This window comes from Malaclemys terrapin, chromosome 3 (genome assembly GCF_027887155.1).
Source record: "Malaclemys terrapin pileata isolate rMalTer1 chromosome 3, rMalTer1.hap1, whole genome shotgun sequence".
Taxonomy (NCBI): domain Eukaryota; kingdom Metazoa; phylum Chordata; order Testudines; family Emydidae; genus Malaclemys; species Malaclemys terrapin.
In genome coordinates this window covers 15030549-15045893 of record NC_071507.1, presented here as the reverse complement: position 1 = coordinate 15045893, position 15345 = coordinate 15030549, and the positions used below count along the sequence as shown (strand labels likewise).

At 42.0% G+C, this 15345-nt stretch overlaps 1 protein-coding gene across 12 annotated transcripts in view; it reads right to left on the bottom strand.

Annotated features, from left to right (window-relative positions):
* The window catches only part of EHBP1 (EH domain binding protein 1), a 332067-nt gene that overhangs the window by 136958 nt on the left and 179764 nt on the right, over window positions 1-15345 (bottom strand). For 6 of the 12 annotated variants that reach the window (XM_054022444.1, XM_054022446.1, XM_054022451.1 and 3 more), the window contains 2 exons: window positions 15015-15056; window positions 13049-13235 (listed from right to left, as the gene is read on the bottom strand). In XM_054022444.1, the coding sequence (XP_053878419.1) occupies window positions 13049-13235; window positions 15015-15056 (229 nt within the window). The remainder of the gene's footprint in view (window positions 1-13048; window positions 13236-15014; window positions 15057-15345) is intronic. The other 6 variants (XM_054022447.1, XM_054022454.1, XM_054022448.1 and 3 more) reach the window with 1 other exon arrangement.

The following is a 15345-nucleotide window of genomic DNA, read 5'->3' as shown; positions in this document are numbered from 1 at the left end:
TGCAGGAAATTATGGAAGGGGGCCAGACAATTATTTAATGACAGTAGATGTTGAGATTCAAAAAGTTCAAACTTTATAACTGTTAAAACACAAATTGTCAATATCACATGTCAACATACACAAAGTCTATATCTTTAAATCAAACCCTAATGAGCTCTCAAGTGGTATTTTTCTTACTTGGCCTCTATTTGTTACTTTCAATTATTATTGATGGAAATATTTTTTCATTGATTTGTGTGTGTACAATATTTGACAAAGAGGCAGTTACACACAGGTTGGGAATCCAGGTTTTTACTTATCTGGATGATCAAGGATAGCGAACATCTTAGAAAGAAGTGAGATAGAGCTCATTCTAAATTACTAAAGTCCCAGCTGATAACTGGTGTACTGTACTTACAGTAGGAACTCTGCTATACCCCTTGCTGTCATCTCTGCCCTTTTGTTCTCCTGTTTAGGCATTTTCCACTCTCCAAACCTCCTTTCCCTTCATGCCTGGGTAGAACTGGTTCTCCCAGCTCAGGCAGTTTCCTTAACATACACATTGTTCTGACTGAGCACAAGTTGTTCACCTTAACAACTTCTTCTGATTGTTCTGTAGCTTCTTCCAGACAGAGTGGGTGATACCCTTATCAGCCCATGGCTGATTCACTACTCATTAAGGCATTCAGTGATACTGAAATTTCATAAAACTAAACAGAATTTGTAAGCGGTACATAGACAGATTCTTCACATCATCTCAGGAGGTTTAGGAATTTCTGTAGTAGGAACAGTGGGATGCTGTCATTCAGAACCTGGTTACTGGAGTTTCCTGCCTCCTTTCACGTTAGGAGCACTGACCTAAAGAATGGTGATCTATTACAACATGCATCTTTGAAGAAGAGAAGTACACAGAGCCTGATTTTCAGGGATGTGTGTTCAGATGGTTAACCCTGGACATGACTCTAGGCCCTTTCTAAAAATACGCCTCGGTTTTCAGTATATCACAAAACCCACATAAGTGCGTTAAAAAGTAGCTGAGTTAGACACATAAGCACGTCTACAGAGAAACTCATCAAGCCCTTCTACCCTGGCAATCCACTTAGTTGTTTCTAGCTTAAGCCAATTTTCAATTGATAGACGTCCAAGTTTGCTGATGTGCTGAAATCCATGTTGTTCTTCCAGTTTCCTTCATTAGCACCCTAAATGCCTCTGTTACATGTTCAAATAAGTTACAAAAGCCAAATGTGTGAAGCCACATGGCCCTTCAGGGTAAAAACACCTTCGCCTACTACTTGGGCAATGGTGAAGTCCCGAGTTCAAGATGGATTGCATTGTAGTAAACAGCATTGAATGCACATGAAAGCATTTCTACTAACTCAGCTGCCCACACTACAAGGTTAATTACAGTTGAAAATTGGACTTAGGCACTTTGGGACCAGATCACACTGTAGAAGTTTTAATTTTTGGATGTAAGCAGGCTTAGGGAAATCTCATTCTTAGATGCTTCATGCTGAAAATTGTGCTTCAGGGTTGCTTTCAAAACCTCCATGTCATTTTGATGGGTAACGCAGTTAAAAGTCTTTGTAAACTGTATCCTGAATATGTACCTCTCATGTATCAAAGAAACCTTTTAGGGGCAATTTCCACCCAACAATCTTAAGCTTTTTAGATCTATATATATTTGGCATGATGTCATTTGTAGTTTTATGTGACCAAGGAATCTGATTAACTTTTCTAACACATGGAAGAAAAACCAGTTACAATTGCTCTTTCAAAAATTTGCAGCAGCGTCTATTGAATTTTCTTCAGTCTTCTTCTTCTGTTCAATATTTCAACAATGATTTAGATAATGGCATACACAGTACATTTATAAAGTTTGCGGATGATATGAAGTTGGGAGGGGCTGCAAATGCTTGGGAGGATAGGATCAAAATTCAAAGTGATCTGGATAAACTGGAGAAATGGTCTAAGTAAATAGGATGAAATTCAATAAGGACAAATGCAAAGTATTCCACTTAGGAAGGAACAATCAGTTGCACACATACAAAATGGGAAATGACTACCTATGAAGGAGTACTGCGGAAAGCGATCTGGGGGTCCTAGTGGATTCCAAGCTAAATATGAGTTAACAGTATAACACTGTTTTAAAACACACAACAACGAAACATCATTCTGGGATGTATTAGTAGGAGTGTTGTAAGCAAGACACAGGAGATAATTCTTCCTCTCTACTCTGTACTGATTAGGCCTCAACTGGAGTACTGTGTCCAGTTTTGGGAACCACATTTCAGGAAGGATGTGGACAAACTGGAGAGAGTCCAGAGAAGAGCAACAAAAATGATTAAGGGTTTTGTAAACATGACCTATGAGGGAAGATTGAAAAAACTGGGATTGTTTAGTTTGGGGAAGAGAAAACTGAAGGGGGGACATGATAACAGTGTTCAAGTACATAAAAGGTTGTTACAAGGAGGAAGGAAAAAAATTGTTCTCCTTAACCTTTGAGACTAGGACAAGAAGCAATGGGCTTAAATTGCAACATGGGTGGTTTAGGTTGGAAATTAGGAAAAAATTCCTAACTGTCAGGGTAGTTAAGCACTGGAATAAATTGCCTGGGGAGGTTGTGGAATCTCCATAATTGGAGATTTTTAAGAGCAGGTTAGACAAACATCTGTCAGGGATAGAATCATAGAATATCAGGGTTAGAAGGGACCTCAGGAGGTCATCTAGTCCAACCCCCTGCTCAAAGCAGGACCAATCCCCAAATTTCACCAAATTTGACCCAAATGACCCTCCAAATGATCCCCCAAAATGATTTTTCAGCAAATAAAGTGTGTGTGTGTGTGGGGGTGTGGTCTACTTAGTCCTGCCTTGAATGCTGGGGACTGGACTAGAAGATCTCTTGAGATCCCTTCCAGTCCTACAATTCTATGATTCTTTAAAATCCTCAGAAAGGTCTAAAGCAATATTTATGCTTCACAAGCAGTTTTAAGATTATCTATTAATGTCTGCAATTATTTTCTATGAAAACAGACACATTAACTTCAGCTGTACTTTCTACTTTATAAGCCAGAATATCTAAACTTTTCCACTTTTTTAACACTTAGGGCTTGTTTTCTCTACCGGGGTAAGTCAACCTAAGTTACGCTATTCCAGCTACGTGAATAACTTAGCTGGAGTCAACGTAGCTCAGGTCGATTTACCCCAGTGTCTTCATTGCGCTGCGTTGATGGAAGATGCTCTCCAGTTGACTTGACTTAATCTTCTCGGGGAGCTGGAGTACCAGGGTTGACCAGAGAGCACTCTGCTGTCGATTTAGCGGGTCTTCACTAGACCTGCTAAATTGACACCCGCTGCATTGACTGCAGCAGCGTCGATCTCCCTAATAGTGAAGACAAACCCTTAACCATATCATAGTTTCCCCTAAACAATGTAATCATTTAGACTCCTCCACAAAATTATCTTTCATTTATTTTGAAATAGCATTTGTTGACAGTTATAGCTCCTTTACAGCCTTACTGTTGTGCTTCAGCATCATAACAGCTCGCAAAATAAATCTAACACAACTTGATTATTTTTCAACATACTAATGGAACTTTCCAGAGAGGGAGAATGATTAGATACAAATTGAGAGTGACTGGATTTAAGATCATATTCTTCTGTTTTTGAAGTAACATTGCATGTTGCAAGCTCAGCAAAACTTTCCCAGTCATTTCCCTGTCTTTTTGGTTTTCTCTTAGAAATTCTCATTCCTCTCATCTGTTAACCTACTAGAACTTTCTGCCAACTCAGTTCATGGCATCACTTTGCCTACAGTAACTCTCTAGTTGCTGCTATCAATACCACCTCTTCCAATGCCAACATAATCCCAAATCATTTACACTCTCAGCAGCATTTACATTTTGCTGCCTCTTCTATAGTGTCATACCTGTATCTTTCAATGTGTTTCTGGACAATTTCATTCCTACAGAGTGTCCTTCAAGCTTTATTCAGTTTTTTATTACTGATTACGTTGTTTACATTATCTCTGCTTTCCCCTCCTCGCTATTCACCTTCCTTCTCACTTGGATTGACATCATGGCACCTACACTTCTAAACTTGTTAACAAGTAACTAGCGCACTCACCAGTTAAACTGATTTACATACATAGCAATTTTCTGTTAGTGCAATGCTGTTCATTTGGTGGGGCACAAGCTAGAGGTGGGCCGAGAGGAAGCAGCATCTGATGAGTAGTACCCACACTAGCTGAGGGTATGGCAAAATACTGAGTCTCTAGGGCTCACTGGGAAACTAGGCAGGGGACGGCAGGAATAGCTCAATCCCCTCCTGCTGCTACTGCAACTCTGCCTCTTGTCTCTCTTCTTCCCTCTTCCACCCAACACCTAACCCCAGAGCATCTCCTAAATCCCATTTCCTCTGTCCATGCAGTGTTCAGCACCACGTACAGGAAGCACCTGTTTAGTGAGCTGAGGGCTGCACAGGTGGGCAAAGGAAGGAGAGGTGAGAGAGAAGAAATCCCACCAGCATTTTCCTCCTCTATCAGCACCAGCCTATCTAACTCAACAACCCTAGCCTCACAAGCCTCCCATTCAGCAGCAGCAGTAGTCCCAACCACAAAATGGTTAATAAACGACTATTTTGCGCCCCAAATCCCACAAGATAGTGGATAAAAAGGACTCTAGGATGTGGTGGGTTGCAGGACTTTATTTGGCCATTTAGTGAGTCACAGACCAAAGAACGTTGACGATCACCGTGTTAGAGAACAGAGAATTAATGTAAAGACAGCTAGATTCAATTCCTAGTTCAATCATGGACACTGTGCACAGCAGGCTTGTACAAATTACTTAACAATTTAGTCACTTAATCTCTCCATATCTCAGTTTACTCATCTCTAAAATGGGAATTATAATATTTTTCCTCTCGGAAGGGTGTGCCTAAATTAGTGTTTGTAAAGTGCTCAGACTTCCTTCAGTGGAAGGTTCTAAGGAATTGCTTAACATTATCATTATTATTAACAAACGAGTTACTTGTGCCAACAGTCCATCTCCTGTTTCACCATTACTTTATATTTCCTACCATGTGAAGTAACTAATATTTTCATTTTGTTGTTTAAGTGGCAGTAGTTTTTGTGATTACTCAGTAGTGCTTGTCAAAGAAGGGCTTTTGTTCTATAGTTAAAGATCAATGTAGAATGTAAAAGTAAGTACAAGCAAGGAAATAGGCCATGCTAAAAGGATACTTTCAGAATTGTAATCACCTTTGTTACAGAAGTATAAATAATACAGAGTACGGGTTGCAATAATGTAAAAAATGTTCATATTGAAAAATTCTTCAAATTAAGTACGTTCTGAATATCATATCACCCTATCAATGATTCAAGAACCTCCCCTCCCCCAAAAAAACCCACCCTGCTCCCGATGTCATGGTTTCACATTGCAGTTGTTCCATTGCTATTCAGATACTAAAAATTACACCAACAAAATTATTGTGAGTTAAGGCTGCTTCCTTAAATTTCAGTGTATCTACACATTAGTTTTAGAACAGTGCATGATGTGAAATTTCCATATTACACACTTCAAACTGTTAAAAGAACATCAAGGGTGCAAAGTCAAGCACTAAAAAGTGAAGGAAATGCCTGGATTAAGGTTGCTATACAACGTTAGTTTGGCCCCGTTGGGTGTATCCATCATGACACTCTTTAATTAAATGATAACTCCCCCCTCCCCCGACCCCTTTTAAACTTTAAACATCAAAACGTAATGGTGATTTGTGTGTGTAATTTCCTAGGTTTTTAAAAAAGCAAACTGCAGAAAGAGACATTCTATCATGCAGAATCACACAGACATTCACATGGGGTCATCAGCACAGCTGGAACCTTTAAATCTACAACACAGGTGTCTGGCACTTGAGCAGTAGTAGGTTACCTCTCTAGTGGCTGGCCGTACAGAGGATAAGAGAGAAACATTTTGCAAGAGGGTTTTCACTGTTATTTGCTGATAGCAGAGGAGTTCTGAAGCTCAGGAATCTTGGGATCCATTTCAGGCTCTGGAGGAGTGTGTACTCTAGTGGTCAGACACTTCTTCCACTGTATTCCCGGTCCTGACACCTCTGCCTTTGTCCCTCACAGCCAGGGCCGGCTCCAGGCACCAGATTAACAAGCAGGTGCTTGGGGCAGCCAAGGGAGAGGGGCGGCATGTGCAGCAATTCGGGGGCGGCAGGTCCCTCACTCCCTCTAGGAGCGAAGGACCTGCCGCTGAACTGCTGCCGCCGATCGCGGCTTTTTTTTTCCCCCCCCCAATTGCCGCCACCGGTCGCGATTGCGGCTTTTTTTTTTTTTTTTTGCTTGGGGCGGCAGAAATGCTGGAGCCAGCCCTGCCCACAGCCTATCGCTGTCCCCGTCCTGTCTTTACCACACTCTCTTCCTGGCTCCTTGTCCCAGCCTCCTCGCCTAGCCAGTCCTACTATCCATCAACCCACGCTCCTCATCACAGTCCCAGTCTCTCTCTGCTGACTCCTTGTCTGACCCCAATCTTTCCTGCATCCGGTCTCCCAGTCCCACGCACCTTCCTCAGGCTCTTCATCCCAGTCTCCTCTCAAGCTACTTGCCTCAGGCTCCCTCACTAGCCAGTCCCAGTCATCTCCCTTGGGCTCCTCAGCCAATCTCAGTGCCCCCCCCAGCACACTGTCCCAAATTTCTTGCCCATCCACTTCCTGTTTCCCTTCACCCATAGCTCCTCATCCTGGCTCAGTTCCTCTCCCCAACTGGTTCCCAATCCCAGTCTCCCCACCCCCAGCCTCTCCTCCTCAGACTCCTTATTCCAATCTATGACTTCTCTCACACACAAACACCCTACCCCCAGTCCAGCTATTGTCCTCTCTGCACTCCACTCAGACTGATTCCTCCCCTAAGCAGCCTGGGTGCCAGCAGGGAGATCACTGAAGGCACAGGAGAATCTCCCAGATCTCAGTTCTGGTGCTCAGTGCCACAGTGCCCCACAGCAGTCAGAAGCAGCAATCGCAGGGAAAGTTCTGCTTAGCTTTTGCAACCTTGGGCTGGAACATGCCCAGGACAGACAAAATCTTTGGAGAATTTAGATGCCAGCTTCTACTGAGCATGTGCAACATGTGATATTTCAAAGGCTTCTAGCTTGGCCAGCTCTGGGCATTTTTTAACAAAAACAGCACAAGCTACATTCTTGACATAAAGGCCAAGCACCTGCCAAATTTCAAATTTATTGTCCAAAACCACGGTGAAGCTACAGCTGTTCAACAAAAAGGTTGTAAGATTTAAAAAAAAAAAAAAATGGGCAAAACAATGTATTTTCCCCAATCTCCTTTTCAGAAATGACTGAATTATTTTTGCTGAAGCAATAAAAAAAAATCCATCCTGAGACAGACACCCAGCATAGAAAATTTCAGCCAAAACGGTTAAAGGTTGGCAAAATGATAAGCAACTGAAAATAGGGTCTTCATAATAGGAAGTGTCAGGTAAGGACACGTCTTAAGTAAGGACATGTCTATGCTTCAAGCTGGGATCTGATTCCCATCTCGCATGAACGTATTCATACTCCCATCTGAACTAGCACCTTATAAATAGTAGCACAGCTGCAGCAACACAGACAACAATGGCATGGACTAGCCACCCTATGTATGTATCCAGGGGGGTTCAAGTGGGTTGGTACTCAGGGCCGCTAGCCCATGCTGCCACTGTCTGGGCTTCAGCAATCACACTTTTTAGTGTGTTAAATCAGATGAGAGCTAGCATGAGTATGTCCCCATGAGCTGGGGATCACAACCCTCACTTGTAATGTAGACATAGCCTTAAGGAATCACTACCAGCTCCACCTATCATGTACCGCTATATCGAGACACAACCCATTGTAATGAATTTGCCGAGCAGCAACAGTTCTGCAGAGTGCAATGTGATGAACCTGTTAAGGGTGGACGTGACGCTGCTTGTCTGGCTCCTCATTAAGGCAGCCAGGAGGAGAAGATTTTGTGGAAGTTGGGAAGAGAGTTGGAGATCTGGAGGGACACCGACGACGAAGGCAGATATTCATGGTGGCAGCTCAGGTGGAGTTTCTGGTGTGGCCAAGGTGCAATTGGGTCTATCTTGGTTTAACAGTTAACGGGACTCACGTGCATATAGTAGATAAGAAAATGTACATAATGTAAGAAGTACAAATTATGCCATACTTGATGCTCTGACATCACTCTTTCTTCAACAAGGGAAACAGACGTGTTTTAAGAGCCCCAAATCGACCACTGCTCAGAATGGTGCAAGAATATTAAGGCATGTGCAAAAAAGCAGTGCAAGGAACGATGGTCTGGTAGTTAAGGCAAACGATTGGGACTTGAGAGATCTGGATTAGTTTCTCAGCTCTGCCCAGATTTCCTTTGTGGCCTGGGGAAAATCACTTTTGCCAAGCTTTTCAAAAACAGGCTTCAAGATAACTTTAGGCTTCTAAATCCATAATTAGGCACTGTGATGGGGTGCGCTCCCCACATTGGCCCTGAAAGAGTTGAATTAGGCCAGAAGGGCCCAATCAGCTAATTAAGCTGCAAATGGGGGAGATTTAGGTGGTGTGGAGGGCACTAATTAGAAGGAAGCTCACCTGTGAGGGAACAAGTGGGGCTTCTATAAAGCCAGGAGGCTGGCAACAGTGCCAACTTGTAATCTCTTTCCCTGAGGTAAGGGAGAAGGAAGGGGGCAGGGATCGGAATCCCTGAGAAAGGGTTTATCTAGCAGGCCAAAGAGAGAAAGCTGGAGAATAAAAAGCTTGGAGAAGCATAGTAAGAAGTAGTCCAGGGCCAAGAGCAGGCTGGTATATCTGCAGACCTTAACTGCTTGCAACTGGGCTCTGAGCTGGAACCCAGTGCAGAAGGTGGGTCTGGGTTCCCTTACCCTCCACTGCAGAGTGGCATTGCGTGAGGCAGTGAACAAGAAGACAGCTTGAGTCACTGTGGGAGTGACAGTCAGGTCAAAGAGCGTAAGGATTGCCTGACACTACTGGTACTGAAGGACTTTGAAAGACTCCCATGGAAGGGAAAAATCACAGTGTGACCTGGCCAGAGTTACAAAGTCACAAAGCAGCTATTTTGTATTTGTGCATTTGATTTATCCTTCCTAACTGTAGTACTTTCCACTTGTCTTCACTGAATTTAATCTTGTTAGTTTCAGACCAATTCTCCAATTTGTCAAGGTCATTTTGCATTCTAATCCTGTCCTCCAAAATGCTTACAACCTCTCCTAGCTTGGTGTCATCTGCAAATTTTATAAGTATTCTCTCCCCTTCATTATCCAAGTCATTAATGAAAATATTGAATAGTACTTGCACCAGGACTGACCCCTGGGGACCGCACTAGATACACCCTCCCAGTATGACAGTGAACTACTGATAACTACTCTAAGTTATGCTACTTCGGTCGACTTACAGCGGTGTCTCCACCACGCTCTCCCGCCGACATACTTTACGCTTCTCAGGGATTTGGAATACAGAAGTCGATGGGAGAGTGCTCTGCCATCGACTTAGTGGGTCTTCACCAGACCTGCTAAAATTGACACTGCTGCATCGATCACAGGAATGCCAATCTAGTCGTAAGTACAGACATGGCCTGGGACGTCACCGGTTCTCCATGAATTCTCAACAATACTTGCTAATGGTTTCAAGATTGCTTCACCTAGTTTCTTAAGTACCCTAAGATGAACTTCATCAGGCCCTACCAACTTGAATACATCTAACTTATCTGAATATTCTTTAACCTGTTCTCTATTTCAGCTTGCATTTCTTTCCTCTTGCTGTTAATATTGTGTTGAGTATCTGATCACCATTTACCTTTTTAGTGAAGACTGAAGCAAAATTAAACACCTCAGCTTCTTGATATCATCAATTATTTGCTCTCCTTCCCTGCTAAGTAGAGGATCTACAATTTCCTTCATTATTCTCTTGCTCCTAATGTATTTAAAGAATCATTTCTTATTGCCTTTCATGTCCCTTGCTGGGGTAACTCATTTTGTGCCTTACTCTTTTTGTCCCTACATGCTTGTGGTATTCTTTTGTACTCCTCCTCAGCAATTTGTTCATATTACTTCTTTTTATAGGATTCCTTTCTGATTTTCAGGTAATTAAAAAGCTCCTGATGAAGCCATATTGGCCTCTTACTATTCTTCCTATCTTTCCTAAGTATTGGGATAGTTTGCAGTTGTGCCTTTAATATTATCTCCTTGAAAAACTGCCAGCTCTCCTGAACTCCTTTTTCCCTTAGATTTTCTTCCCGGGGAACCTTACCTACCAATTCTCGGAGTTTCTTAAAGTCTGCTTTTTTGAAATCTTGGCCATAATTTCTCTGTGTTTCTGTTATCTGTAAAAATGAGGTTAATAATATTTTGTCTGTCTCATCTATTTAGATGTTTAGCTCTTTGGAGCAGAGACTGTATCTGAACATGTATATGTACAACACTTAGCTCAATGGGGCTTGATCTCCGTTGGAGCCTCTAGGCACTACAGTATAATGATTATTTGTTATACAAAGAAGTTCTTTGCTTTTGCCAAATACCAAACCTTGATATTTTAGTTTGTATTTAATTTCATTGCTTTTTAATGGCAGTCTACAAAAGAATATGGGGTGGGAAAAGTGAATCAGTGAAGTCTGTATTCAGGAGCAAAGGGATAATATCTCATCAGTGGAAATCCCTTTCTTGGATTCTCTGGATCCTGGTTATACCATAAATCGTGCTACTGCAGATGCTCCATTGCCCTGGTAACTGTACACGAACCTGCACATCCCTCCTTGCTGGGATCTTGCTCATCTCTGACAGAAGCATGGAGCCTGCACAGCTCCCCACTATTGTCGGAAGCTTTTAAATGAGAAGGGAATTGCTTGGCTGCATGAAACTATGAGTACAGGGCAATGGTACTGAATACTGGCACCGTTTTCCACAGGTGATGTTGATTTTTTCACTCCTGCAGGTAACGAAGGCACAGACAGCACAGCTGCTTCTGGGGTCCAGAAGCCACCTGGGCCCATATGCTGCTAGCCTGAGTATGCAATGGTGTCTGACCAAGTTATTGCTGACTGGCACAGGAAAGCGTCCTACCGCTGAGGAAGAAATAAGACTGCCCCTCCCCCCCCTTTAGAAATCTTTCGGAGAGGATTGCCAAGAACCCCCATGAAAGTTTCTTTGAGATTTCGCAGATTGTTTATGTATACAGGACATCCCTGTATACATAAACAATGGCTCCCATTGCCTAACTCTACAGGGGAATGATAGGTAAATAACAATGCTACCTCTCTTTGTTGCACTGCTCTCTCTTCTAGCATGAATACATTAATTAAAAGTCAATAGCTGTGTCTTATTAAGTTAGGGGCACCATCAGTACATCATTGGAATGGGAAATACAATTACACACTTACCTAAATTTCCTCCCCCTGCATCAGGCTCGCCTGTGTTCGACTGCTGGCATTGACTGCACTGCGGTGGAGCCTCAAACAGGTCCTGGCTCACAGCATAGCTGGATCCCTTGGTTGCATGTCCCCCATCCTCCTTTCTGATCATGCCAGGGGCCTTGTGGCTTGGGCTCCTTGGAGGTATCCATGGTGGTGAGTTCTCCACCAAGTACAGCATGCAGCTCGTCGTCAAAGCAACAGGTCTGCGGCTTGGCACCAGATCAACTGTTGGCCTCCCCGGCCTTCTGATATGCCTGATGCAGTTCCTTTGCTTTCAGGTGGCACTGCTGCCAGTCTCTGTCATACCCCTTCTCCTGCATCCCCTGTGCAATCTGCTCATAGATATCTATGCTTGGGTCTGTAGCTGTGCTTGTACAATCTCTTCTCACCACAGGCCCAGGAGATCCAATATCTCCTGTCCACTCCACGTCGGAGCATGTGTGGAGTGTGTAGCCAGCATGGTCAGTTGCACATAACAAAGGAGAGCTCACCAATGTGCTCACCAAGCTGAACAATCAGGAAATGGCATTTCAAGAATGTGCAGGGCTTTAGAGGAGAGGGGGGCCTTCTGGTCTCCATGACCCTGGGGCAGAATCAAGCATTAAGGGCCAGCTGCTGGTGGACTGTTAGGGTCGACATAAGTAACACAGTGTCTACACTTGCACAGCATTGACCTCAGTACATTGACCATGCCCAGTGCCGCTTGAGCGGGTGGTGTTACCATGTTGGCGTAACGGGGCATGGATATCAATGGGAGACAAATTTAAGTGTAGACCTTTGGACAAGTAGGTGGATGCAAGGCAGCTTATGTTGACCTAACTTGCTAGTGTAGACCAGGCCTGAGACTCTTTCCTTTCGCTGAATGCTGAGGAGACAGTGAGATCCGCCCCTGGGGGCCGGAGACATCAGCAACCAACCTGACTAATTAAGTTCTGACTAATTAAGCAGTGGTTTGATAAGGAATCCCATTCAACTCTTAAATGGAATGGTGATTGCTACAACACAGGGCCTGAAGGACAGTAGTAGGTTTAAAATTGAGATCCTCAGCTTGGTGCTGTGTTGGAGAGGTAGAAAGCTTTCTTCCATCTCTTCCCCACCCAACAAGTAAACACACATGCAATAATATGCTAAATTGGTTTTAAAAGGCTCCCTTTAACGTATAAACTCATTATATGAAATGCTTAGTCTATTACAGATGCACAAAGGGTAGTAACTGCTGATTTACAGGAGATTCAATTCATACTTAAATGGGTCGGCTGTTATACCTCAAAAATACCTAGTCTGCACATTGCAGCCTTCAATATTTTTAGCTTTAGTGCCATTATAATAGATCAAGCCCAAGTACTGTACAACTTGATTTTCTTCCCTCTCATTGCACAGAGCTGTCCTGGAATATTTGTTACCAGAAGCGCCTTTTCTCTTTTGTCACTGCTGTCATCAAGTAGCTCTACCGTTGGTTTCTCAATATGCATATATGAGTGAGTGATGAACAAATAACAGAGTGAGGGAGGGTGCACCTTATTAAGGTACATAGATTTTAAGATGACTTGTAGTAAGAAGATGCATACGATACACACAGAGGTACTTTATCAGCAATCACAACATTTGGTTATGAAAAACCTACCTTAGGAGAAGAAGAAAGCTCCTTCACTGCAGGAACAGCTGACATATTCTCACTCATTCCTGTCTCTGTCTTTGGTGAGAAGACTGGTGGTGCAGGAGCCTTTCTTTTCATCTTTTCTGCTTCTTGCAGGGTAGTAACTTGATTATTTAAAGCAGGGCTTGATTTTGGTTCATAAAATGGATTTGATCTAATTAAAAGAAGGGAAACATATTTCTTTGCTATCTCTTTGCACTTTCAAAACAAAAATAATAGTTGATTGTTTTGATTGTGCTGTTGCTGCCTTTTAAGACTGATGAGTGAATTATGTACAGCCAGCAATTGCTTTAGGCCAGCATTTGTAAAACTGGGTATCTAAAGCTAGGTTCCTAAGTCCATATTTAGCTGCCTATAGAAAAGTGGCCGAGCACCCACAAGTCTCATTGAAGTTGATGGATGCTGGAGGTGCTAAACAACTTTGAGAATCTAGAGACTTTTATTTAGATAATTAAATGTGGATTTTGGAGCCCAACTTTAGATACCCTATGTTTAAAAATCTTGGCCTCAGCATATATATACAGTTAAAGTCAAGTACATTTTCATTTCAGTCACAAACAGCCATCATATAATTCTGAGAACACGCAATGGAACACAAAACAGCACAGGAAAATAATGGCTAATGGTGTTTGCATAGATAAATAGCTATAATTTGTTTTGCACATTATTTGGCGAAACATCTTTAAAGAAACCCAGCCAAACATGTTCATGTGTAGTCTGACGCACTATCACCTCAGCTGCACCATTTATAGTCTCTCTCTCTCTATGCTAAATAAAATAAGCACTTTCCTAGCATTCACACTTTTTAGCCAGGTCTCCAGTGATTCTTATGTCCAGCTGATAATACAAGAGCTTCTCCTAAGCATTTAACGTATTTACTCTCAGCATGTAAAACAGATAGCAATATTGTATCTAATAAGGGGCCCTTCTCTGTATCAAGCTAATTTATTCACTTTCTCTCTTATTTCCCATTCTTTTCAATATGTCCAACAACAGACCTCCACTTATAAAAATAATCTGATCCACTATTCCATCCTTTACTATTCTACACTTTCCCAGTAAGATAAATAAATAAATCTATGTATAATTTGCTGAACTCTGTGCTCATGCAGTGACATAACAAATTCCCAAGACAGACCTACCTACAATTAGATGAAGTGCAACACGTCAAAAATAAATAGCCTCAGTCCCTTGAATTCATTTTTAGATGGAAACAATATTGTATCCAGCATTAGGTAAGAAGTTAAGCACCCATATCCAGTCAGAATTTTCCTCTCAGTGCTAGAGAACCAAGCTGGTAGGCAGTTTTTAGACAAATGAAACTTTAAAAATTGAACTATTATAATAAGTATTCTTCATTAATAGCTGATTTAGCACTCCATTTCCTTTCCTATTTCACTTTAAAAACAAAAAACCCTTTAAGAATATTTTAGTTTTAAAATATTTTCCTCAATTTATTGAAATGCCTTAGAAATGACTTTGATGCAGTTTTGCCCCTTTCTTCTTTATCAGTGAGCAGAAGAAAGTAATTGTTGTGTTACACCACAGAGAATAAGTCTACTCCGGAAGGGTGAAGTTTAGTAAACACATCTGTGGGAATGTGGAGAAGGGAGGAAGAAACTAAAACAACCATTCAGCAACTGGCTTGGTGCATGAAGCTCACCTTACTGTGGGACTCCTGCTGTTTATTACAGAGAAAGATTTAGATACCCAAGTGAAAGGAGAGATTAAGACTAAAATAACAAGTCCACTGACTGAAGGCATGTTTGAGGTGTTCTCACTTCAGCACTTATCAAATGCAAAAAACACTAGTGAAATCAAAGCTAAGGGTGATGTCAAAATAACTGTTTAAACAAAAAAAGGATGGACATACTCCAGGGGAGGAGGAGGAAAACGGACGGTATTCGGTTTGGAACCGAAGACTGAACAGTACCTGTCAATTGTTCTAATTTTGCTGACAACCTTGTTGAGCGGTCTTCAAACATTACAGAGTTCAAAGGAAGGTGAAAATAAAAATGAAAAAAGATAAAGAGTGAAGAACAATATGTTTTAAGGAGATCACAATGTTTTCTTTAGTTTCACAATTTAGTCTTCTGACTAGCCAGCAAATGCAACATGTTTTGACAATGAACTAACTGACCCTCTACACCCTTACTTAGAATTACAGAAATTATGTGCACTGGGACTTTTCTAAGAAGTTAATGTTAATTTGCTGTGAGTAAAAAGTTCAGATTAATGGGAGTAAAGAAATCTGAGAACTGGGT